This window comes from Bemisia tabaci, chromosome 1 (assembly GCF_918797505.1).
Source record: "Bemisia tabaci chromosome 1, PGI_BMITA_v3".
Taxonomy (NCBI): Eukaryota; Metazoa; Arthropoda; class Insecta; order Hemiptera; family Aleyrodidae; genus Bemisia; species Bemisia tabaci.
In genome coordinates, this window is record NC_092793.1 from 22,664,703 (window position 1) to 22,690,895 (window position 26,193).

Sequence of the window (26,193 nt, forward strand, 5' to 3'; positions counted from 1 at the left end):
GCCTCAATTTTTTGGATATGACTTTAATAAGGGTGAATAGCGAGATTAGATGTAAGTGGTATCAGAAACCAACGGCGTCTGGTCGTTATGTTAATTTTTTATCTGTTCAACCCATGAATGTAAAGAAAAACGTTGCATCTAATTTAGCACGGCGCATAATTGGTCTCTCTCATGTTTCATATCGGCATGAGATGATCCAGATTGGAAAGAATCTGTTGGTTGAAAATTGTTATCCACCCAATTTGATAGCAAAGATTTTCCGCCAGGTACTTAGTAGTTTTAATAAGAGAGGGGGGCAGGATAAAACTACCAAAGAACGGGATCTCGACAAAATTGTATGCCTTCCATACGTTCCCTTCCTTTCGGAAAATTTGTCATCGATTTTAAAATTGTTCGGGTACCATGTGGTTAACACCAAATACAACAATCTTGAGTTCCTGATGTCTAGGGTGAAGGCTAAAAATCCGATTCTGCAGGAATCGGGTTTGGTCTATAAAATTCCTTGTGGAAATTGCGACATCAGTTACATCGGTCAGACCAAGCAACTTCTAAGGAAGAGGCTTGGTGGTCATAAATATGACAATAGTGAGTTAACAGCACTCAAGAGGCACCAAACAGAATTTGGTCACCGGTTCGATTTTGATAAGGTGGTAATTTTATGTAAGGAAGAGAAGTTGTTTCCCAGACTGGTCCTGGAAATGATCGAAATCCTCAAACATGGGGATTCTGTGTGTAATAACCGCACTGACATCAGCGGGCTTAGTGCAATATACCACTCACTTTTTAAAAAGTCAGGTTTAGGTTGACGCCCCAGCGGCACCTATTGGCTTTTCCTTGAACTTAATTGTTTCACTGGTTAGTGCTGCCATCTGTGTGTGGATCGTGAACTAGCGTATCGGTCATTTTCGGTTACTGGTGCTGGCATCGATGTGTCTTGTTTGTTATCAATTTTCTTTTTTTTTTTTTTTCTCTCAGATCCCGGCCCCACCATGTAGAGCTCAGGTTTTAGCGTTTTTCTTTTAAAAATTTTTTATTGTTTCCGACTGAAAATGACTCAGTGTTGAGTCGAAACGTCTCGGGTTTCATAATTGTGTATTTTTAGCCTTGTTTCCCGTTTTTTTCATCTTTGTTGTTCCACTGTTATCATCGTCTCGGGCTGCTCCTAAAAATTTGTGGAATACGGGTGTTAGTATGGCTAACCGGAACTGACCTGTGTCTCACCACTCGAGACTAATATTTTGGGCTGATTTTAGAAACTAAATAATTTTTAAGTCCTGTAGTGTCACAGGGTTAGCAATCCTGCGGACCCCAGCTGGTAACCCCTGCCTCAAAGGGGCCATGGACATGGTCACCGGCTTCAAGGCGTATGAACCACCCATGGAAGGGGCTGATTGGGCTCTTAGCCGTAGTGAAGGCAGCCAATCTACGAGAGCGTACTCCGAATTCAAACGCTGGTCCTCCAGGTTGGGGGTTGTGTCATCGGGCTAACTCCCCGATACCCGTAAAACCTACGCAATGTTAAACGACCTAATTTATGCCTCGGTGAACAACGGATTAAACGGATATTTCGACAAAAATTACGCAAAAGGACAATGGTATTTGGGACGTGGAATGTCCAAGGCATTTCCAACAAACTGATGGAGGTTGTTTCGGAGATCAAAAATAATAACGTTAACATAGCAGTAATTACAGAAACGAAAAAAAAAGGATATGGCTCTGAAAGTTTGGGATGCTATGATATGTTCTTTAGCGGCGTAAGCAAAGATCAGCGGGCCCAGCAAGGAGTGGCGATTTTGGTTCGGAATGACTTACGTAAATGCATAACTTCTTGGGAACCGATCAACGAACGAATCGTCAAAATGAACGTTACTGTGTATGGTCACAAGATAACCCTCCTTGGAGTGTATGGTATCAACGATGATGCGCCAGTTGCAGCTAAAGACCAGTTCTTTGAGCTCCTGAACGATGAAATCTTAAAAGTTGGAACCTCAAGGGAAGTTATCGTCATAGGCGATTTGAATGGAAGAACAGGACGCCGGATTGGTTGCAAGGTCGTTGGTCCATTCGGTGAAGATGTGGTCAATGACAACGGGAACCGCATCATCGAAGTCTGTGAGCAAAACGAGTTAAAAATCTTAAACGGATTCTTTCAACATCGGGATATCCATAAGTATACGTGGGTTCAACGTACTCGAGACTTAAGATCCATCATCGATTATGCGATAACAAACCAAACAACGAAGATAAAGGTTCAACAGGTGAAGGTGTGCCGAGGGTTATCTTGTGGCAGTGACCATCATTTCCTCAAAATAGAAATAGCTTTTCCTGTTAAAAGTTTCCCACATAGCGTGCCTCAACAGCAGCAGCAGCAACAGGGAGAGAAGGTCCAGCCAGTAAGGTATAACATCGATAGTCTGCACCACCAAAGTGTCAAGGATCTCTATAGGAAGCGGTTAAATGAAAAACTTGATGAAAAACAGGATTTCTGTGATGCCGAAGATCAGTATCAATTCATCAAGACTTGCATCCACGCCGCGGCTAGAGAGGCCCTTGGAGTGCGCGAAAAGATCACCACTGAATGCAAACCTTACTGGTGGGACAAAGAGATTGAGGAAGAGATCGATGCAAAGAGGCGAAAGTACCACTCCTTCCTTCACTCCAAGAGTGATGAGGACAAAATTGCTTACAAACATGCGCAAGCAAAGGTACGAAGACTCATTACGAAAAAGAAAAACGAGTCCTGGGAAAACACCTGTTCCAGAATTAACACGTACCTGGGAGGAAGGAGGAGTGCGGAAAGCTGGAAATTGCTAAAAGGTTTGCGAAGGAACATGAAGAAGGATATTATATCTCCGATTACAATCAACCAACTAGAGGACCATTTTAAAGTATTATTGACGGAAGGGCGACCCGAGTTTCAAGATAGCGCTGCAGAATGTAACGAAGAAACACAGTCCCTTGAGGTTAAACTCGAGGAAGTTGTGAAGGCAATCAAGGAATTAAAGAATGTTAAAGCTCCAGGGGCTGGAGATATACCATCACAGTTGATGAAATGCGGAACGGGAAAGTTATTTCAGCTTCTAAGGGACTTGTTTGATCGTTGCATTAAGGGTGAGGAAGTACCGAAAGAGTGGAAAGAATCCTGGATTTCAGCTAAGCACAAAAAAGGAAAGAAGGATGACTGCGAAAACTACAGGGGGCTATCTGTCGTAGGGACAGTTAGTAAAATTTACGGGAAAATTTTAAAAGCTAAAATCGAAGAAGAGTGGGCTCCATATGAAGCAGAGGAGCAAGCAGGATTCAGGGCCGGTAGGTCAACTGTCGACCATTTATTCTGTATCACACAACTGGTTGAGAAAAAAATGGCCGTAGGACAGGAGCTCCATCTAGTTTTCGTTGATCTTCAGAAAGCGTATGATAGCGTTCCACTAGTGAAACTCTGGGAAGCCCTGAAAAAATCGAATTTTAGTGATGGACTTGTGAATGCGATTAAGAAATATTACTGTGGAAGTTTTACTAGAATTAAATGTCAAGGGAGGTTATCTGGTGGTTTTTATGTTTCTAAAGGTTTAAAACAAGGATGTTGTCTGTCACCTACATTATTTAAGATCTTTCTAGAACACGTTTTAAAAGAGTGGAAAAAGAAGTGCTCTGGCATGGGCGTTCCCCTAAATGATACGGACACATTGTATACTCTATGTTTTGCTGATGACCAGGTGGTGATCGCGCAGGATGCGGATGACGCTGAATATATGACTCGGAAATTAGTGCTAGAATATCGAAGGTGGGGCCTAGAGGTCAGTGTCAAGAAAACGGAAAAGTTGACGATTGGAGGGGATCAGCAAGACATAGAGCTGGAAGATGGACAGTGTATTAAAAGCTGCGAGCATTACAAATATTTAGGAGTTCGAGTATCCCAGGATGGAAAGATGGACCAAGCCATAAAAGATCGAAACCTGCAGGGAAGGAAAGCTATTGCTATGTTAAATAGGATTCTTTGGGATCAAAGTATCTCTAAAGAAAAAAAGAGAATGATTTATAACACCATAATCAAAAGCATTCTGACCTACGGCAGTGAAGTGTGGCCCATGAAAGAGCGTACCAAAAAGATTCTTAAGGCAACTGAGATGGATTTCTGGCGAAGATCAGCCGGAATCTCGAGGAGAGATCACGTAAGGAACGAAAGAGTCCGTGAGATCATGAACGCCGAGCAGAACATCGTGCATGAAATTATGACCAAACAGCTTGTCTGGTATGGTCATGTTCAACGAATGGCGGATGATAGGTTGCCTAAGAAGGTGCTAGATTGGGTTCCTCCTGGGAGAAGACGTAGGGGACGCCCAGCAAAATCGTGGATTGGTGGCATTCAAGATGAAATCACAAGATGCCATCTACCAGATGACCTCTGGATCGATAGGCAAGGATGGCGATTAGGTGTCGCAGAGCGCCCGAGCGCGCTGTAAAGCGACTAGAATTAATTTTTAAGTGTCATTCATGTTTCTAAGCAACAGGTGCTCCTAATTGCTTTTAGTCCTCCTCCTATACCCTCGTCCCTCTCTCCTTCATTCTTCCTCATCTTCATATTTTTCCTCCATCCTCTCTTCTTGAATCTCTATTTCTTCATTATCTTTTTATTCTCGTCCTCTTCTGTATCCTATATTCTTTGTATTTACCTTTTTATTCCTCCTTTTCTCTTTCATATGTTCGTCCTTCTTTTCTTATGCCTTTTTTCTCTTCTTCTCCCATCTCTTTTCTACGGGAAAATTATCTGTTTTTACGAATTTCATGGAAATAATTCTCTATTTCAACTTTCATGAATCTTCACCATCACATCCGCAGTTTCTATCAAGGAGGCGGTAAAAAGCAGAGCGTCGATCAGAGAAACATGGATGACGTCGCGTGTTGCACGTGGTTTCCGCAACGCTGCGCTAGGCTCGCTTTGTCGAGCATAAACACGCGGCGATCGATAAGCGGAAATTAATATTTATGTGCGGAGCCTTGCGTTACGGTTTTAATTGAATTGTGAAATACCGTCCGGCCGGCGGACAATTACAACCTGTGTAATGGACTGCTTGATGTTATATCATTAGCTGGAAAGTCGCTCAATCGTCGACCGCGCGGTGGAGATCACTTTTCTCCCATTTCCCCCTCTTTTCCGCGGGAACGGATGCATTTCTGAATAGATGCACTGAAGTTTCCGCCTTGATACGGAACACGCATGCCGACTTTAAAGTCAACTTGCACCAACTTCTATAAAAATAAAAGGAGTTGGGTCTAGCGACATTTCGGGCAATTCACCTGTAGCCTCTCATTACACTTCGATTAAGTTTTTAGGGAGACCTATATTTGGACCGCGTTAAACAGAAAGGAACCAAGCCACATCAGCTATTATCAAATTTAATCGGGCAATTTAATTTTTCACATGAAAACGGTTGTGCAGATTTTCGTGCAAATTTCAGAGAATTTTCTCTATAGTACAAAGCAAATTCCTTAAAATTGCTCCGTTAAATTTGGCAATAACTGATGTGGCTTGGTTCCTTTCTGATAAACGCGGTCCATTTTAAAGTACTTCCAGATCAAAGTTTTCATTATAATGCCTGTGGCACCACAGGGTGATTTCGACTTTTGGGGATTTTTGGAAAAATATCTAGTGTAGTTTTCGAGGCGTGTGTTATCGAAGCACTCAGGAGCAAAACTTCTTACTGCATTTTTAGAACCTTCTTAAAAAATTCAGTTTTGAGAAAGGAGGATATTTAAGTCATTGCTAAATACAAATAAAAATTCGATTTCCTTACCCCAAAATAATGCATAGGACAAAACGACGAAAATCAAAACAAAAGGACAAATGAGGACACCGTATTCACAATTCCAATGCTCTTTACACAGTCTTTCAACTTCTGAGAAGCATTTCACTAAAACTGACATCGAGCTAATCTCTACGCAAACTTCTTTATTCAGCGAACTTTAACTTTTCGAGATCACGGTTGACACTCCTCAAATAGAAAGAAAAATTGAGTTTTAAGTTTTAGAACGCCGGCCACTCTTAAGTCCACTCCATCACCGTTCACTCCTATGGCACTAGTTGAACACTTGGACAGGTGGACTTGTCATGAAACCATCCTGTGTCATCACAATGAGCGAATCGTCAACGGTGGGCAATAAATCGCCCTGCTGTTAGATTCTCTAAAAATAGACCCCCTTCTTCGTCCCTACTAAGAGTATTGCTATTTTTTCCGTGCACATCTGCCCTTTCAAGAGATGATTGATGAGCGCCGTCTGAAGTCTTGATTTGACAAACTTGTTTGATCAGCCCAGATAACAGTTTACTAAATAAACAATTTTCAATAAAGTATTGTAGATCTAAAAATGTTAAGGAAGGATATGTGAAAAATCTTGAATCTATTTAAAAGCCTGATTTTTCATGTATAGGGATCAGAATTATCGAATTATGCGCCAAACTTTACGCCCTTAAAATAAGAGCTTAAACATTACTCACATATACTGCTCTTTAGTGACTTCTTAAGGCAATGAAGAAACTTCTTTATCGAAACATCAAAAACCAATTTTAAAATTCAAACTACCTAATTTACCCACTTTTCAAAAAGTTCTGCTGCCGTGGAAGGTCTCTTCCCTGGAGACGGACATTCACCACCGTTTCTGGAGAATAAATATTTAGTGACGACTCTATAATTTTAAGTCTTATGGTATGCAGCATGGCAGTACGGATCTACCTCATCGTCACATAATTGTAAGTTTTCATCATCTATGACTGGAATTTCGATTAATCGAAATCGGAGTATATCTGGTCGATGCTCATCAAAATTTTCACAGATAATCGCAAGTGGATCGATGGATCGACGGACCGCACGTGCAAGCGAACGGTCACAATTCATGAATGATCCCAGGAGATCGGCCCACCATTCATCACGTCAACGCTCAACGGCGGCGTCACCGGTTGCGCAATCGGAGGCGCGAAAGAAAGTTATAAAGCACGAGCGACGACGCGAATCCGTCGAAAATTGAATAATATCACGATTACGGCGTGAGATGCAAGGAGTCCAGTTGTTTAACGGTAATTATATTCCCGAGCGAATAACTCGTACTTTTATTTAATTACTGCCTGTGATCCGCGCTCGGCGACGAAAGTGATAAGTCAGAGGCCGAGGGGGCGGGGGGCAAGGGGCACAACGAGAGGAGGGGGGCGCTTGGGAAGGGGGGGGGGAGAAAAAGTTTATGAACTAGTCTGACGGTGGGGACGGGATGCGGCTGAGATGACAGGAAATCCATTCGTGCAGAAGCTCCGCGCGGCGCGTGCAGATATTTGACCCCCGCCAATGGAAGACGCTCGCCAATTCACTGCGTTGCCGGTTGCGGCTTTTCAGGCGCTTCTCGATTACCGCATGCTCTTCAAAAAGGCTCTATAGCGCTTTGGAGAGCGACTGAACGATTAGATAGTCGATATATTTATCTGATCATCTATGAATGGTGGATTCACCTTCTCAATCCCCCCCCCCCCCACCTACAAAAGAAGAGGTCGGGAGCTGAACGTGAAAGACCGTATCTGAAGTAACGTAACGTAACGTAACGGAAGTAACACAGAGAAAGCCAGACTGCAGAACCTATTTGTAAAGGCAACCTTCTGATTTTTTTTTTTTAAAAAATAGATGAATTTCGAAAGCTCAAATGTAGCAAAACCTCAGAAGCATCACTACACTCGAAAAAAAATTGGTAAAATTCGGTCTGATAGATCTCCAGATCTCACTGATACAAAAATTGCTTCTTCTTTCTGAGTATCTAGGTTGTTTCAGCAGTTTTTCCGTTTGTTATACGATTGGACTCATCATTGATACGGATGCTAACACACATAAAGGCTATCCGGAGCATTTTTCCCCCAGGTACCGACAATACTGACTTCTGACTCATTATCAGGCCCGCTCAATTGTAAAAGCAAACTTTCATGAAATTCGACTCCATGACTCTCTCAAACTTTTGTTTTAGCCTCTATCATCTTACGCAATTTAAAGTTATCCCTCTCCTTTATTTTGCGGAAATGAGGAGTTACACTTGCGGGCTTGGCCAATAACAATGAGCTATCCCAAACCATGGAACGGTCATGATATAATTCCCTCCTGACAAACAACAACATTCTCTGCTCGGAGCGTTTTCTTTTGTCCCTTAGCATTCATAAAAAAATAATCGTGGAACTTGCCCCGAACAAACTTCCAGTGCGAGACTAGACATTCATCTTGAAAACTCCTCGAGTGCCGAGCTGGAGGGTATCAGCGGCCATTAATACTGCTGTGTTACTCAACGACCACAATTACAGGAAAGCATAAAGCTTTTTCTCTTACTTCCTTCGTTAGTATCAATGCGAAAACGGTACCAGATATGAAAACACGAGAAGTCACCTTTGCCACCAGTCCTTCTCAGCAGTCGGCTATTCATACCGTTTGCGTCTCCGTTCGACCGTTACAGCCTCCGATATCCCGGACTTTTCCCTCTTTTGTCTGCGAGAACTTCCGGAAGCTTTGTTCCAGGGCACCTGGCGAACTAAGATCGACTATGATCCATGCCAGGAAATTCCTCGTCTTTCCTCAAATAATCATTAATCTTGGTCTAGATCGGAGAATAGGCTGACTGCAAACTTTTGCTGGAGCGCAAAAAGAAGATGTTTTTAACTCGAGACTATTTATATTTGAGACCCGACACTTTTATCTTCCCTGCAGTGTGAAAGTTACCCTCAAAAGTCAACGCTCAGATTTTTCGAATGATGACTGGAGGCAAAAGATATGAGCCGTTCATTCTGCATTCCTGATCCAATCTCAAAGAACTCGCTTATAAAAGTGCTTCCTCGAAAGTTGGAAATCCATGAAAGCCTGAAATTCGTTGAGCAATCAGAGAGTGGAACATTTTATGGTTGTAAAAGAATTGAGATGCAATACCTAGTTTCTGTGCATGAACACGAGGTTATTCGGGTGCTGCAACTAAGGACAACTCCCATGCATTCTGAAGAGGTGAGAAAAGCGAAAGTGCCTTCAATTTTGAACATGCAACACGCACATCCGTGGAACGCAAATAGTTGCATCAAGCCACTACAGTCAACGTAGTCTAGTCTTTGGAAAGCGGAAATGCCTCTAATCTTGAATATGCAACACGCATTTATAGTTACTTTTTTCGGTTATAGGACATTTCGTCAACGATTTTTTGTCCGCGCATCTGTTTTTTCCAGTAATTTACGTCCAAGCGTGTTTTTCGGCACGGGAGTTTTGGTCCACGTGCCAGTTGAGATCCAGAGTTAATTGGCCCACATGTAAATACAAACGCCAATTTCTCACGACGCTTTTGGATGAATATGTATAATGTCTTGGAAGAATGAGGGTTTGCTTGTTTTTTTGTTTTGTCTGTTTGGTCCAACGGAGAATAATAAGTAGTTGAGAGTTTTGGTAAAAATGGGGGAGCGTCCATTCCATGAGACAAAATTCACTAAAACTCTTTACACCTCTTTGGTGTAACAGGACTTAATTATCTTTAAAGAAATTCCCACCTTGTTATACCTGAACCGGATAAACTTCTATATTTGCCTCAGCTAAAGGCCCTTAGATTTTTCCTGTGTACGATAAGTATTTTGATTTATTTTGCGAGGAAAGATCTGTACTTTTAAAAGATGCCTGTCATTCTTGATAGGTTCAATTTCGTGTAATACTGTGCAACACCTCTGTTGTGAAATAGTTGCTTCCGCACGGCGGGCGGGCGGCCAGCGCAAAACGCGCATTGGCGCCTACAAACCTAAGTGGATACTTCAAGCATTGTGCAATGCGTGAAGTATCCACTTAGGTTTGTAGGCGCCAGTGAGCCTCTCGCACTGGCCGCACGCGTCACGCCGCTCCGCTCCGCTCTGTTAGGCTTTAATATTTAAACTCTAATAGTCAGCGTTTTTTAACTCATGATTTTGAAATGTTTGCACACTCTGCATTGATTATTCTCATTTAAATTGATGGGGAAAAATAATAATTTTATCAAAGGAGAATAATAATATAATGTGAGTTGTTTAAATATTGGTGGTTCCGTGTCAAATTAATGATTTCCAAAGCACTATAATTTTTTCTTTTACATTTTGTACTTTTATTGTGCTGCAGCGTTGTAAATTGAGTTGAAGAACTATTTGCCGTCGAAGATTTCTCTATTTTACGAGATTAACTAACATTCTTTTCTGCAAGCATCAATTTATAGCCAGTTAAAACACGTGTTTGGCAAAGTGGTACAGGAAAACCAGTGGCATCCAAGTTTCTTCGCTCACTTCGAGTCACCCCACATTCGAAGATAATTCGTCTCAGCGTTTTTGATTCAAAAGGTAAATAACAGTTAAAATTTTTTGACGGGTGGGATTTCCCTTTCTCTTTCATCTGCAAACAGTTTTATTTTAAAGCTGTCTGATTAAAACAAAAAGCGTTTGAAGAAAGTTCGCTTCGTTTGATCCAGCCATTAAAATTCGCGAGAATCCTTCATTACTTAAATCCTATTAAGCTGGGTGGTAGAAAGTTGAAACGTGTGCGTGAAATCGCAAGCCCTGTTCGGAGGCTTTTCTCGGTGACAAAATACCTGCTCAAAGATAAATTTAGATTAACTGTCGTTCCAGAGCAGTATCATTCAATTTAAATATTTATGCCCTGAATAAATTAAACTTGCATGGTTTATTCCTCTTCCGAGCAGCACTCTTTCTTGTCTTCTTGCCACAGGAGAAAGGGATTCATGTGCCGTTGTGCTGTTTTCAGACATTGTGCATTGTATTATGCCTCCCTTCTTTTGATATGCAAGTATATACTATTGTATGTTTTTGAATATAAAAAAATGTATAATTTTTATATACTGTGCGGTTTACAAAAAAAAGAAGGAAAAAAATGACCAGAATCACCTTCATCCAGAACTCCGAGCGCAAAGTTCAAACTCACTTTTAGCGTGCAAATTTTTTCGGAGTGCTTTATCATTTTAGCCTTTGAATTGAGAAGTTATCATTTCACATTGACGATACTTTTTAAGTTTTACCTTTAGAAGTAACTTAGAACCCTGGGAGGAAACGAATTTATAAGCCAAAACAAAATAAAATAAGTTCTAACTTTCGATTTACCTCTCCTTGATTCAAGAAATATTGTCGGAAAACATCAATCAGCAAGAAAATGAATGGCGCCTCTATACGTGATGTCATCACGATCTGTTAATAAAATTACATAACGCAGTCCACTAATTTCCGTTACTGTGGGCTAAGAGTTATTGCATCGAACATTACCGATGGGAAAAGTTGTATGCAAAACTGAGCGATAAAACAAATACAAAAAAAGGTCATTAATTCAAGTTTTTTCCCCGTTCTCATCGGTTTAAGACTCTATTCAGATTTTATTTCATAAACAGGCATTAGCACCGTGACGACCACATTTATCATTCTAGACAAGCAGATCAATTAAACAAGGTCCATAAAATCGTTTGCACTATCTACTGAGGTTCCGCTGGAATTTTGTGTCCTGGCAGCTATGTCAAGTTTATTATACAATCATCTCACTTAGGAAATGTTCCTATCGGCAATGATGAATGGAGCATTTTCTGCGTGTTATGCAACGATTTTCGGATGCTCTTTTTTTTCATCTCGAGGGGAAAATGTTTCAAAACATGAAAAAATACACTGACGTTGACGAAAATTGACAAGAAATCGTATGCTTGTCAAAACTTTAAATAAGACAATTATGATTTAATGGTCCTTCCTTCTCTTCAAGATGCCCCTCGCACTTTTTTCTCTGATTTTCATCAAAATTCTTGTGACAACATAAGTCAGAAAGGATGCAGGATGGTGATAGGTTCTGCCTTGAATTAATAAATTGACTTTTTTATAAAGCAATTAAGATAATTTTAATAAGTTTAAGCGTATTTTGAGAAAAAGTCAGAGGTTATCCCTAGCCTGAAGATCTCTGCCCCCTAAGTTTTGATAGTTGCACCATTATAGATAGCGCATTGATTGAAAACTTGATTTGAAATGAACTCTAAAAACATCGCCTTGATGATTGTAACTTTAAAAAGACGGCCTTCGGGTGGGTTATTGGAGCCGCAAACCGTCGCAAAAGTTACCTAATTTTGACGGTTTTCAGTGGTGTGATCAATCCCATTCAACATTTGTTCCTCCCATTCCTGTCCTCAATTTGTTTGTTCCTTGTCATAACCTCAACTCTCTTAGAGCCGTTTGTAAGATCTCTTGTCAATCTCTGGTCACCAGACCAGTGGTCAGACTCTGACCAGCAGTCAATCTGCTAGTCAGTCTAATTACTGGTTTGCGAAAGAGAACAAAGGCTGACCGGGACTTGACCTGAAGAAAACCGGGAGTCATGCATACCTATACCTCTGGTCAGCTCAAACCACCAGTTTGAGAAGCACATGACCAAAGGTCTTACAATCGGCCCTTTAGATGATTTTTACGACTGTTATGGCCCTGAAATACCCTAAAATATGAGACAATCAGAAATGGATCCCATTCATTACAACTCTCTCTATAAAGGGAATCCAATTGACCTTAACGCCTTCCATGTTTGGTTCGGCAACCTAGGAGCACAGGTGGCTGTATTTACGAGCACGTCGGCCGGACCTACGCAGGTGTGAAATATGACATCACGACTCAATTTTTTCCTCCCTGATGGAGTTGGGTGCTTGGAATTCACGGCGCGGGCGCAGCGCGAACTCACACGATCTGGATTCGATAAAGTACACTCGCATATTTGCGTCGGCCACACCGACTCAGACGAGTGACCTTATTCGCAGCACACCCATGCAACCGCTTGTGCAGAAAGACGCGCGTCCGTCGGGATCCCACGTGGGAAAACTCTGTCGACCGTTGTTGTGCAAAATTTTACGCGCGGCAAGCTTCAGAAGCACCCGCGTTGATATAAGAAACGCAGCAACTAGCTTTTCGAGATTTTGAAATTCTCCCCCAGTTAAATGTAATAGGAAAATCGTGAGCTATCAGTCAGCACTGACGAGAGACAGACATTGCACCAAAAAAAAGAGGTAAGGGTCGTTGGATGATATGAGCAGTTCCAATTAGTTGTGGTAGTGCCCCGATAAATTATAGGTTATTGACCCAAATGTTGCGGTACTTCCACAATTAATTGGAAATGGGAATAAACAAATTGGGGCAGTACCTCAATTAGGTATTACCCCTAGAACTTTTTTTCCGAGTGATATGCGAGAAATTAACTTTCGACAACGCGGAGTGTCTCCATGAGAAAAAACACGGAAGGGAGGCGCTTTTTCGTTTGTGCCCAAACCCTAACTCTAAACCTTGTCCCCCTTTTCCAGACACCAACTGCCTCGCTTACTCCACTCTCTCTTCCTCTCTTATTTCGGGTGTACCTTATTAAGTGATCAAGATAGCCGCCACAATTAAATCGGTCACCATCTTCTTTTTTGTGTCCATGGGGTGTCTCAGAGACCTTATATTTTAGAGACTACTTCCTGTTATCTTCTCTACAGTAAAGAATTTATTTTTTGAGGTCAATAGTCAACACTCAGATTCGCCTGAACCTTCGCAAAAACTATAGTCTGGTTGCTCATCAATGATCATTATTGCGAAAAATTGCGTTGACTTCGGAATTGAACCCTTGCCTCACTCGAATTTGATCGTTCGTCCACAATCTACAATGTATTCATCCTCTGTAGGGCATCTCCTTTTTGATTTGGCCGACGTTTCGACTGGAAGCAGATGAAAACCCAGCTTTGGACTGCGGGCCACGACAAAGAGGGCATGTCATCGACTAGTTTCCGGAACATGGGCCGAAACATCGGCATGTCACCGCGTGGCGCTCTTCCGCAAACATCCTATCCGCGTGCTAATCCGGGAAATTGGGGCCCGTTCAACCTGCGTCGACTGTTGCCGAATCGCACGATAAAAACACACTTTTCGACGAAAAAATGCGTGGGATTCCGCGGACGACGGCAAGCGGGGATGTGCGAGACGAAGCCACGATCCGATTTGAATGAATCGGACGAGCGGCGCGGCGCGTGCTCCGCATTCGTGAAAAAGAGGGCGGAGGTGGCGCCATCTGCCGCCGCGTCACGAGAACACGCGAAAGTGAAAAGCCAAGATTTATGATCCTCTCGTCGTGAGAATGTTCTCAGCCGTCGACCGGGCCGCGCGCTCAAAGAGTGGCGGTAGCTGCATTTCGAGACGTTCCCGGCAAAATTCATGTTCTTTAATCTCCGTGCTTCAAAATTCGACGATGGAGCATATTTCCATTCCAACGTTGAAAAATCGTCTCGAACAATTCAACTTTTTACAAGAATATGACTGTGTGGGATTTTAAGGGACCGTTCGTACGTAACGTACTTTTTTGGCATTTTTGACCCCCCTGCTCCCCCTTTGAAACGATTTTGTGACGCAGTCCCCTATCTTATAACATGTAAAACCCAAATGGCGTAACTCTCGCCTCGTAACCCCCTTCCCCCGAGTGTTGCGTAATTTGAGTCTGTGAGAATGAAAACACGCAAATCTGGAAACTTCAAAATGCCCGATCTTCATAAGAGCCTTTGAATATTATGTATGACGATTATGTATGCCGACCTGACTCCTCAAAGTATTCGAAAGATACTGTCCCTTGGCACCAAAAGCTTTCCCTTTGACCAAGTTCTTCACGGTTCTTCACATCTTTTCACGGCTGATATTGACGAGGTTGGGACGCCCCAAAACGGCCGTTTATTGGTGCATGGAAATTAGTTATGCACACACCGAAAAAAGGAGGTGCTGTAGTAACATCCTGGAAGTTAAAAAAATGTGCGACAACTCTTGGATGTTGTCATTACCACTTTGGCTGTTAAAGTAACATCCTAGGATGTTACTTTTACATCCTATCATGCTACGTTAACTACCAGAGTGTTAATACCAACATCCAAGAGTTGTCGCACATTTTTTTAACAACCGTAACATCCGGTATGTTACTACAGCATCTTTTTTTTTTCGGTGAGTTACAATAAATGAGAGAATGAGCACTGACTGTCCCCAATCCGTCGTTGACGTCAGTTTCCTTAATGCCTTATCCAGATGTGTTCGAAACAGCACACCCTGGGTGTGTTTCGCACGGTAGCATTTTCACACGTAGCGTATTTCGATCCCCGCATAAGTTACGATAATACCGCGAGCGTTACGCTAATGCTCTACACGGTTCCGGCCTTTACTCGCTACACGGAGGAATTCAGAAGATCCGTTCTTGCATAGAAAGCTCCGGCCGTCAGGAATGCGGGCTAGGAAAGTCCTCGGGAACACAGTTCTTGAGCGGCGCTGTTTTAGGAGATCGGAAACCGCTGAAATCGGAATCGGCGAGTCTTTTTTTCCCACAGAGCAAGTTCCGTTGGCCAAACGTCGATCGATGACAGGTGAGTAATTATTATTGATGTCTGACGGACGCCTTGTATGGCCGGGGAAGCGACGGCTCTTTCGTAATTGTTGCGTCCCGCCGATGAGAGAAACCGCGGGTCATTCGCAAAAATGCGAGGGAACGTTCGCGAGCGATGGAAAAGTGCGAAATTTCAGTCACTCTGGTTGTCCTCACTGGTATTGTTTCGTTAGGAGTTATTTTGGTATGTGACAATCGGAGACAATACATATTCTGGAACCCTGCACTAAAAATCTAGGCAAGGTACCTACCTATTCGAGAGAGGCGAAGTTATATCGGGATCAACGCTTTTTTCGCCTCATGATGGTTGAGAGCAATTCGTTGCGCAAAAAATCAAAATTCGCCTGATGATGACTATTGAATGACGGGATGAGCAGTTGGCTCGGTTAGTTTTTCCAAATTATGTTAGGATTGCTAAATTGATTGCTCGATTTATTTTTCGGTCATGGGTCATCATTGGGCAAATCTGAGCGTTGACATTCGGGAGTAATTTTTACACTATGGGGAAGAAAGCATAGCGGGATCTCTCAAATATATTGTCTCTTGTGGCAGTGATATCGTAAAGTCATAAAATCATGCTTACATATTTGGATCACCTCCTATCAGATTACTTCAAGCTTTAAATCCACAATATCCACAATTGATTTCAATTTAGGCTTCGAAGTTACATTCTTAAATTTCTATTTTGAGCCTAAAACGTGTTTCATAACTTTTTTGATTGGGACATCGCGAGTTTTTGTAGTTTTCTTCGTACTTAATGCTTCAAAAGACTCGTGCTAAAGATGTTCAAGAGCGATACTTGATTTTTTCACAGTGCCATGACAGACGGTGGCCGAGTAGAGCTAGTTTGGGCTAGACGAATTCAATCAGGGCTGTTTGCGTTCAAGGCACGCGTTTGGGCAGTCATGATTCGATAGCACGTTTTAGAAACTCTTTTTACGACCCGAATAATGGAGATAAATCAGAGGTAAACGCTTTTGAAATTATGATAGTGTTCCCCAAACAACCACTTAAAATCCTAAGATCGAACACTTTCAATAAAATCTTTACTTGCTGTTTTTGGATTCTACATGGAAAAAAGAATGAAAGGTTTCATTATCAGTGTACCACATATGTACATTGCTGATTTTGGCGCCACACAAAAAATATAGTTAATTTGACTTCTCTCTAGCAGAGGTAACTTTAGAATGGATATCAGAACTTTCAAATGATACCAAGAGGCGAAGAGGCCGTGTAAGAGGCTTGATTCTAGCTCAGCTAGGACTAGAGTTGAACTTCATCTCTTTTTAATCCCGTATACAGTGATAATACAGTGATAAAGTTATGATACTCACTTAGACGTTTATATACAGGGTGAAAATAAATAACCGGATTTTGATCCATTTCTTTTGGTAAGACTGTAGAACAAATGCTTACATTTATTTTGAAGTTACACATATTTTTGATGTCCTCAGACACCTCATTAAACCCTCTTCAAGGCCGAAAATAATGCTCATGATTATCAACGGTACCTATTCTAAATAACAGTTTCTCCTACATTTAGAATGCAGGTGAGGAATGATTATAGTGTGCTGATCTTTGGTTTGATACCTAATGAAGAACTACACATCACAACGAAACATGTTTTCTGTATTCTTGCGTCAAAGTCGAATTCGCACAGACTTTGCATAATTTGACGATCTTGATGTAACAAGTGTTCTACCTTGTGTACGTTCCGGTCTGTTGGCTTCCAACTAGCGTGATCAAGAGCAGCATTCTCAGTAAAATAAAAATGAAATGGTTGTGAAACGGCGTGAAAACATTGAATACATCTTGTAACATTTGACTTGTGTGATCGTGTGGGATTAATAGACAAAGTTTCTTATAAAATTTCAAAACGACTCACGAAATATTTGAATATCAAATCCAAGTTCAAATCCAAAAAAATTCTTTTCGAATTACAAGATGCTCGTGCTCAAAGGCGCTGAACTTAAGTTGATAAAAATAATGTCTGGGTTAAAACAATAAACAATGTTTAATCATGATAGATAGGTGCTTAAATTAAATTATTTAAAAAATTAGATTAAACTTATTGAAAAAATAGAGGGAGGATAATGAGACATACATCGTTTCTAAAATGAAGCAGATATACCTCGCAGTGTCTAATTGCAAAGTGTAGTCCAATTGGGCTCATGTTGCGTTAGTCATTTTAATATCAGCGATTGGTCAACTTTGAACTTAGGAATTGTTAGGTATGAGCAAATACAACTAAAATCTAAACATGTGATATGTATCAGTCGGTCACGCCTACAAAAGAACGATTCTCGCACCAATGCACCGCGAAAAGTAAACGGGAGAGCAATCTGCACGAATAAATCTTCGTGATTAAATTTTTTTTTATTAAAGTAGTTTGTCCGCGTAATAAATTTCACGTTTCATACAGGCATCTAAAACCGTAAACGCTTACCTAACACGTGTTGTTTAATGATTTTATGGCAGCCTCGTAATTTTCAGTTACGTGTTTTCGCGTTCGAAGCCTTACATTGCAATACTCTCTTCCGATTCATCACACTGATTTTTTAAGAGAATACTTGGCACATGCACATTTGGTGTCTGTATGTACTGACATGACATGATTAAAAACAGAATAATGAAAAAATGATTTCACTAAGGCACTAACTTGATCATTTTTAGCGGAGTGCCCTGTACAAGCAGAGAGAAGGAAGGGACATCTACATGAGAGAGTATGCAGTGCATCGAGGAAGTGACGGTGGGGGTCCGGATTTAAAATTTTGATGTGCGCCTCAGACAGACTAATGAACATGTCAACTGCTGATTGAATGGGTCAAACCAGTTCTGTCGGCCATTATATTCAAATCAGCGACCGAACGACGTTCGAGCTTTATTGGTGGTACGTGCTTTGGCACCGCCAGACTCACCGAATTCCTCCACCAGGAAACCTCAACCTGGTATCCATGCATAGGAGACTGTATCTCGTTCGCGAAGCAGACACTCATACCTTAACCTAGAGTACTTATGTAGGGAGTAATTTTGAAGGTTAGGTTTGATCAGAGCATGGAGATTTTCACCAGTGATTCGATGTCTAGGGATTTATCCCTATAATCTAATGGGATTTATCCCTAGATGTAATTGGATTTATCTCTATAGATATAGGGATTTTTCAAAAAATCTAGGAATTTTTTTTTTTTTCTGATAAGGTAGAAGTACGCAAAAATCGACATTTTAACCTCAATTTTAGCTTCGACTGAGGAAAATATTTTTTCATCTATGTTTTGTAGGAAAATTGGCAACACTATTTTCCCCGTAAATAAGCCAGAACTTAAAACCATTGCATCACTCGATATACTTGACATTCAATAGTAAAAAAACAATCATTTTACTCAACTAATATTCTTTCATTTTATGTGTTTGTTTTAGCACTGATTGGCACAATTTTCAGAGAGCGGCAAAATTCAAACGAGCCAATCAGATTTAAATATTATAAATCGATACATCGAATGACGTCATGATTCTATGTTAAAAATGGCGTTTTTTTGCAAAATCTAGGGATTTTTTGGAGATATTTGAGCAGATCTGGGGATTTAGGGATTTTCAGCGAAATCTAGGGTTTTTTTTTTCTTCCCCGCTGGAGATTTAATATCGGATCACTGGCATTTACCAACCTTTGAAAAAAAGAGCGACAAAAACTGGGAAAGGCACAGTAAGGAGTCGAACGCACCAGAAAATCTCCTGCAAACGGTGGAATCACGAGACTTCCTAGTGGTTTCGAGTCGTGCTCCACAAACCATGAGCTTTTGACGGGTTTACGAGAGGACCTCAACCGCAGGGCAACGGAATCGATTAGCGTGAATAAACTGCTCATTTCAAAAGCGACGGCCGGCGTTAGCGGCGGCGCGGGAGGCAGAGGGACCCGCTCGCGAATTGCAGGCTGCGAATCGCGAATTGCGACGAACCGGCGAAATTGCCAACTCCTGAATTTACAGGGCCGTAAAAAGGGCCCCGATCACGAGCGAATTTGCGACCTCAAGTGCCGGCTTTGACCTGGTCCCGTGTAAATGTGTCATTGATGACAAATTTCGTTTTCCTCGAAAAAAAAAAAATACTTTACCTATTTGAGTTTTTTTTTTTTTTTTTTTTTTAAAGAAAGACTAGGAATTAATTACTTTTTGACAAAAATAATAGCTAGGTTTACTCCGCAAAATATCATAAGTCCAATATATCAGTCAGTAAGCGAAACATTTTTATGTTCCCATCACTGGTAAAAAAAAAACCTCTTGGACCAATGCCGCGGTGCATTGACTTAAGAGTGCAGTCTCTTGTCGCCGGATTTTAGAGTCTTGAACTCTTGTTTCAAGCGGATTTTGCATTGATTCAAGCGGATTTTGCATTAAAACAAGAGTCCAGACTCTTAAATCCGGCGACAAGAAACTGCACTCTTGAACCAAGAGGTTTTTTTTTACCAGTGGCATGTGAAGAAATGACGGAATATGTATAGGTCTCAAATCTACCGGAATTTATCGTATCGATTTTTAATGGAGGATCGATTAATATGAGCAACATACCGATTTACTGAATTCCATATCATGTCTTCTCACTGCCAAACAAAGTCGACAGAGCAAACAATTTTTGTTGCAGAGTGACATATATGTATGTGTAATTTTCTAGGGGAATTTTTATAAACTGTTAATTGGTAAATTTTATCGAGCAGATTGCTCAACGACCGACAAGAAAGTAATATGAGTGTAATTACTCACAGAGAAATGTTGAGTTTCTGAGGTAAAAGTGTCCACCTTCGCGAGTTTATTCGCGGAAGGTCGATTTGGCTTGTATGTTTTCAGAGTCACTTACGTAGCGGATGTAGAAAGTATCCGCACAAAAATATACAAGTTTTTTCATCTTTTTGCATTTTTTTCCTTAATGAATATCTTCCAGAGCCGCAAAAAATCAGTGACTTCCAAGAGCAATTGGATTATTTCACGGACAAAAAATGAATAAAACAAATACGGCCGGCCGGCAAAATCAACCACTCATAAATCACACATCCACACAGATGTTAAAAATGTGCTAACATGAGACAAAACTACAGGTTAGAGTGCGTTGATAAATCGGGTGGCCGTCGGTGATTAGTTGATTACAAAGGAAGTTGAAGGAAAAGAATGAAAAAAAATGGAAATTTATTCGTTCAAATTCGCGAGGAGAACGATTGAAAATGGATTTGGGTCAATTGATCCGACATTACCGATCAGATTTCGCTCCAAGTTCGGTCCTTGGCCCTGCCCCGGTGTGGAAGAACCGCGTAATTGCATTAGTAATCCTTGCTATAGATACGCGGTTTAAAAGGCACGATGGTGCGGATCATGCGATTATCTGCTGCGGTACCGCATTGCCAAAAAACTTGCGAGCGGGGGTCTACTTTCTAACGTTAATTACTGTATTTACTCTGGTCAATTATCAGTGTCGGTTTAGCCGGAATTTGATTATTTTTATTCAGTTTTCTTCTCTCAACCGTCAAGGTGACCCGCTCTTCACCAAGCAACACGAATCCTACTCCAGCCTCGCAAACCTTGGATCTCTCCAGAAAGGATGCGAATCCTGCAAGTTAAGCAACATTCGAACCTTCACGTATGCCTATTTTACTTTATTTTCGTTCCCTGCCAGGGCTGACAAAGTATGAGGTCCCGTTTGGAACAGCACTCACATATATTTCCGAAATTTTTTCCAGAAATTGATGATTTTAATTGATTAATAAATATTTTAGGCATGCATTTACGGTAATATCCCTTATTTACTCAGATGCAAAATTTGATAGTAAAGTAATATTAATTTTGACTTTGTCACAGCTTGAAATGGCACTTTAAGAAAATAGTAATGTTTTGTCTTCCAAACCGACTTAAATCATATAGTCTGTGCGTCCCTCAAGAGATTCGAGTTCAGAGAGGATTGAAATTGGGAAAAAAAAAAAAAATTATGATGGTCACTAAAATCAGAATTGAACCAATCAACAGACTTTCAGCCTGGGGCGGTATAAAATCATCATGGAAAATTAAAATTGTGTGACTCGATTGCCTGTACCTAACCTCTCTATCTCTTAAAAGCACGGATTTCCCAAAGCGCAAAGGTAAGGTATGTCTCCTGGTGTTGCATCGAAAGCTCCGCGAAAAAAATTAAAGAGCAAGCTCTTTAACAGAGAAGAAAGTGCATCATCTGCGTTCGGGAATTCCATATGATCTTTGCGAAGATCCTTTCAGTCATAAGAATTCGAGGTGCGAGTAGCGCGCAGGGGGGGGGGGGGGGGGGGGGGGGGGGGGTCGTGAACACTTGTTGCGACGCTTATATTCACGGCACACCTGCATAAACTTCGCCATCTGTCATATAACATTGAGTTATTGACACTCCTCCGTTCATAACTCACGCGCCGATGGGACATCAACGCATCGTGCCTCGGGTATCTCCGGTGCGGTGCGCGGCTCCTTCATCGCATCCGGATTCCACCCATTAGAATACCTGCATGCAACTATTCGTGCTTAAATGTAGTCTCCGTTGCATATTCAGAAAAATGAAGGCGTTTTCCAATTTTTAGCCCTTACAAGGTTTCGTGACCATGAGGCTTGGCGCTGCCTTCACCAAACACCTCGCTATTCGTTCGTCGTCGATGGTATAGAAAAAAGGTCTTCAAAAATTGTAAATCAATCTAAAATTCGAGTCTTCAGAACTTTATTCAGAAAGTAAGTACGCAAAGTAAAATGTTTGTGGTAACAACGAATGCTTCTTTATTGAGATGAAATGCTCCTATTGGTCCCAATTTTAAACATTTTATTCACAACAATGAAACTAAATTGCAATAAAAGAATTTACTTGGCATAATAAGTCACTTTTTGCGGAAAAAATTGGTTTTCTGAGATAAACGAAAAGAAAAAACTGCTGGTTTTGACAATTGCTATCGATCTAATTTTTCTCAGTAAAGGATATTGAGGTTGAAATTGCAGAAACGCGTAACTGTTTTGCGGTGATTTAAAATATACACATAGTCATTTTAGTTGATCGACGAAGAACAATTCATTGCTACTGCTAAAATGTTAACAGGATATATTTCTCACTGAGAAGAACAACGGGTAAGTTTCTAAGAAATGATTTTGAGCATTTTTCTATTTAAAAAATAAAATATGACGGAGAGTCTGCAACACCGCAAGCCGAGAAACCTGATCCAGGAGTTTCAGGGTGGAGACGACAATTGTTGAGCTTGTGAGCACATTTTTTTCGTTATTCCTCCCCGCAATCATGCAATCAAAGCTATGCAACTAGGAACTTCGCTGGCGTTAGTAAATATCCGAGAATGGTGGGTAAATTTTATAAAATATTTGTTAATTACTCGCGTATGATAATCGCTAAAGCAAATGTAAAGAAGAAGAAAAAACCGGAGCTGAACAGAATTACAGCATGTTGCGCATCTGCGCGTGCCATTGAGCAACCGTTTTTTTCCACCACACCGCAGCAAGGCGTGGGAATCTGAAAGAGAGACACGAATATTACTCAAAACGCGGGATTCTCAAATAAAGTATTAAAACTCAGAAATCGATATGAATCAACCAGACTAATAAACCGAAACTCGCCGCAACTTTGAAGTCACGGCAAGATATATCTTGTCTCGTGAGAGTTGCGAAGATCTTCGAACTATCCCGATCGTAATGGGTAGGATCCATCTAGGTTCTTCAGCGAGATTTGGAGGTAGAAAAAGATAGAATCATGACTAATTGCGCCAAACAAAGTTAGGAAACTCGAAAACGGTTGGGCATCGTCAGGTGTCACGAAACTAGTGTAACAGTCTTTTCATGTTATGACGGCCAAGTAATTGAAGAATGACGCCCAAACTAAGAATAAAACTTCTTAATAAAAGTCCGCGAAGCGGCGACATTAACTGTCTTTTTATAAGATAAGGCACAAGGTGCATAATATTTGCAGAGCCCGACAGTGCCAAACAGGTTTTGAATTCCTGTACTCTCCAATGTGTAACGCACAGTTGTGCAGTGGCCCAAAATTTATGGCTGACACTTTAATTAATTGTTTCGCTCAATGTGAGGAACGAGACGGATTCTTATTTTCACGAATGCGCAGTAAATTATCAGAGTATAACGGTTAATCTTCTTCGATATTCTAAATTGCAATACCACCTTTACATTTTTGCAGTAAAATAATAAGTAACCGAGGGGAATTTGATAGTGATTTGAAATGTCTGCTAGCTGCCATGCTAAATCACAAAACCAGGCTATTCTTCCTTGATATTGTTTCAAACACTTAAAACGCGGCGTTTCCGATAAATATACGAAGGTTTGTACTCTTTAATCTCGGCGACTTAACTTTACACGATAGAAAACACGTAGAAGTCCTACCTCAGTGAGCCTTAACTCTTCCGCGTTTGAAACTCGAGAGGCGTGAATCCTGAGATAAAAGCGCCACCAATAGGCTAACCCTCTGCTAAAGCCCAAAACAACCCAGACTCCTTCACCCGGGTACATTTTATCTGATGGATTTGTTTATCTTGTGCTTTAAAGCTCTTGCGTTCCGCTCGGCCGGTAAAGTCAGCATATTGCTGATGTATTACCGGCGTGCAGAGAACTTGACTTTATCTCGACCGTTACTGATTTACCCGCTAGGTAGCGCTACGGCGTTGCCTTACTTCAGCGCTGAAGCCAACCTCCGTCCTCCTCTATATCAGAGCCTACACCCTGCGGTTGTCCATTATGTGTATCCAACGAGGGCTTGATTTTTAAGCAGTCAAAAATTGGGCATCGGGGATTGTCATCTCCCTCCGCTTTTGATTTTTTGATAGCTGAAATTCGTTGACTTTCGTTTTTTTATGGAGAAGAGCCTAGAACCGGCAACGTATGGTATTGTGGGCGTTATGCAAGTCGGTATGTCACAAACGGTGCCCATAATATGCATCCGCGCGGAGCTCGCCCATATTTAAGCTCACCGTAAAAATGACGCCGGGAACAACTTGCGAGCATTTTTATGGTTCCAAAAGCCAAAGCGCAGGCACTCGCACTAATTATAACGGCCCGATTGCGCCACGAGGGCGTATCGCTGAGCTCCTGCCTAATGCACTCCGAATTATGCTCGCCAGCTTCCCGCTCGGGCTATTGCCAAATTTTACCGGGAAAACCTCCGCAGGGCACCTTCCTTACTTTTGGATCGTAAGGAAAGGGAACGCTCCTTAACAATTTGCAATATTTGGAAATGAAAACACGGCTGGTAACGTCATATGTCGTGATAAAGAACGTTGCGATTTGTTATTCCCCCGTGGTCTCGTTGAAATTGCATGCGTCTTTTTTCACACGACAAGTGGAAGTATTTATGCTAAAATGGACTATATTCCACGCTATAACGATATGCATTTGTTCTTTTTAGCAGAAGTGCGTTCAATTCTGCAATTGCATTCTTTACAGCTTGCTTAAAATAGGATGGACGAAGAAATAGTCCACTCGAGAGCGATGACTAACGTCATCGACAAATACTGTTAAAATAACGATCCCCGATTGTTACTGAACATAAAGAGAAAGCATTATTTGAAGAGATTTAATATTATTTGGGTTTCAATTATTTTTATTGACTTTAATGGCACCCACAAACTTATTTTTGTGAAACTATGTAGCTCTAATGCACCCTTTGATTTTATCATAATCTATACGTAAGGAAATGGAACTTAAGTGAAGAGAATAATCAAACCCAAAATCTAAAAAGATAATATAAGATAGAATAGGTAAACGTCCTGAAGTGTAACAAAGTCTTGATTTGTCGTAACCTCCATTACTTTTCAAGCCTAGCTCTCTCTTTTCGACATTCATGCGTTGGAGACTCAAACGCTGCACAAGAAAAAACAACTACTTCTTAAATTTATTTTAAATATAGCTCTACAGTATTGAAAAATATCGAAAATTTTCTTCGTCAATGCATGGGACAACACGAACCAACACGAAGACCGATTATTTAAGAGTAATTAGTTTCGTGTGATTAAAAATGAAAATCAGTGATTTTCCTTCCGTCCGACAACCATGCGGTGGAAGCGTATGGCCACCCGCTGAATAAGAATGGAGTGCAAAATGGTCTACTCGATGAATTAACAACTAAAGGCTAGACAGTTTGTAGCTTTATTGAGTTGTTAGGTCCAGTTTGTAGTATATTGGTCGTACAGAAATAACAGCAACGCGCGTTTTTGTTACAACGCAATTGTTTCGTTGCTGCAATAAAGTTCCCCAGTCCCTGCGAGCCATAAGTTTGTCATTTCCAATCTCAGTTATCCAAAGATTAGACTTTAAAACATTCCAAGCAATGGTGCGTTCAAACAGCTGAAACCAAAGGAACGCTAAAGATCGTTGTAGTTGATCAAGAGGGTTGAATCTATATGTATAGATACGGAGAGGAAAGCAGGATGTGTATAAAAAGAGTAAAAATACGTTAAAAACCCAACGCTTTTAACGAGTGTTTTTTTTTTTTTTTTTTTTTTTTTTCGAGGAGAGGAATTTTTCCCGGAAACTTAACTACGTTGGAAACTAATTATTATTTCAAGGAAAATAAGGCGGATGGAAAACGATGGGCAGAAGAGGTTTTCGGAATACATCCTCCCGCAGCGAGAGGGCTCGGAAGAGAAACTGCGATACGCATCGGAACCCGATAATTTTAAGAGGGGGGCCCGGGACAGGAGGGGGGGGGTCGGAATGTAGCAAAATCCACCCAAGTGCAATATGGAGCGTGAAAGGTCGCGATCCGGGGC

General features: G+C 41.1%; 2 protein-coding genes across 4 annotated transcripts in view; both read right to left on the reverse strand.

Annotated features, from left to right (window-relative positions):
* LOC109041147 (vitellogenin) overlaps nucleotides 1-26,193 on the reverse strand; it is a 393,940-nt gene that overhangs the window by 308,878 nt on the left and 58,869 nt on the right. The window lies entirely within an intron of this gene.
* The window catches only part of stw (laccase), a 160,155-nt gene that overhangs the window by 32,173 nt on the left and 101,789 nt on the right, over nucleotides 1-26,193 (reverse strand). Inside the window, exon 1 of one of the 3 annotated variants that reach the window (XM_019057635.2) lies at nucleotides 5,796-6,097. The exons of the other annotated variants lie outside the window; for them this stretch is intronic. Within the exon in view, the coding sequence (XP_018913180.2) occupies nucleotides 5,796-5,925 (130 nt within the window). The 5' untranslated portion in view covers nucleotides 5,926-6,097. Of the gene's footprint in view, nucleotides 1-5,795; nucleotides 6,098-26,193 lie in introns of those variants that run through there. 3 annotated transcript variants of the gene reach the window in all.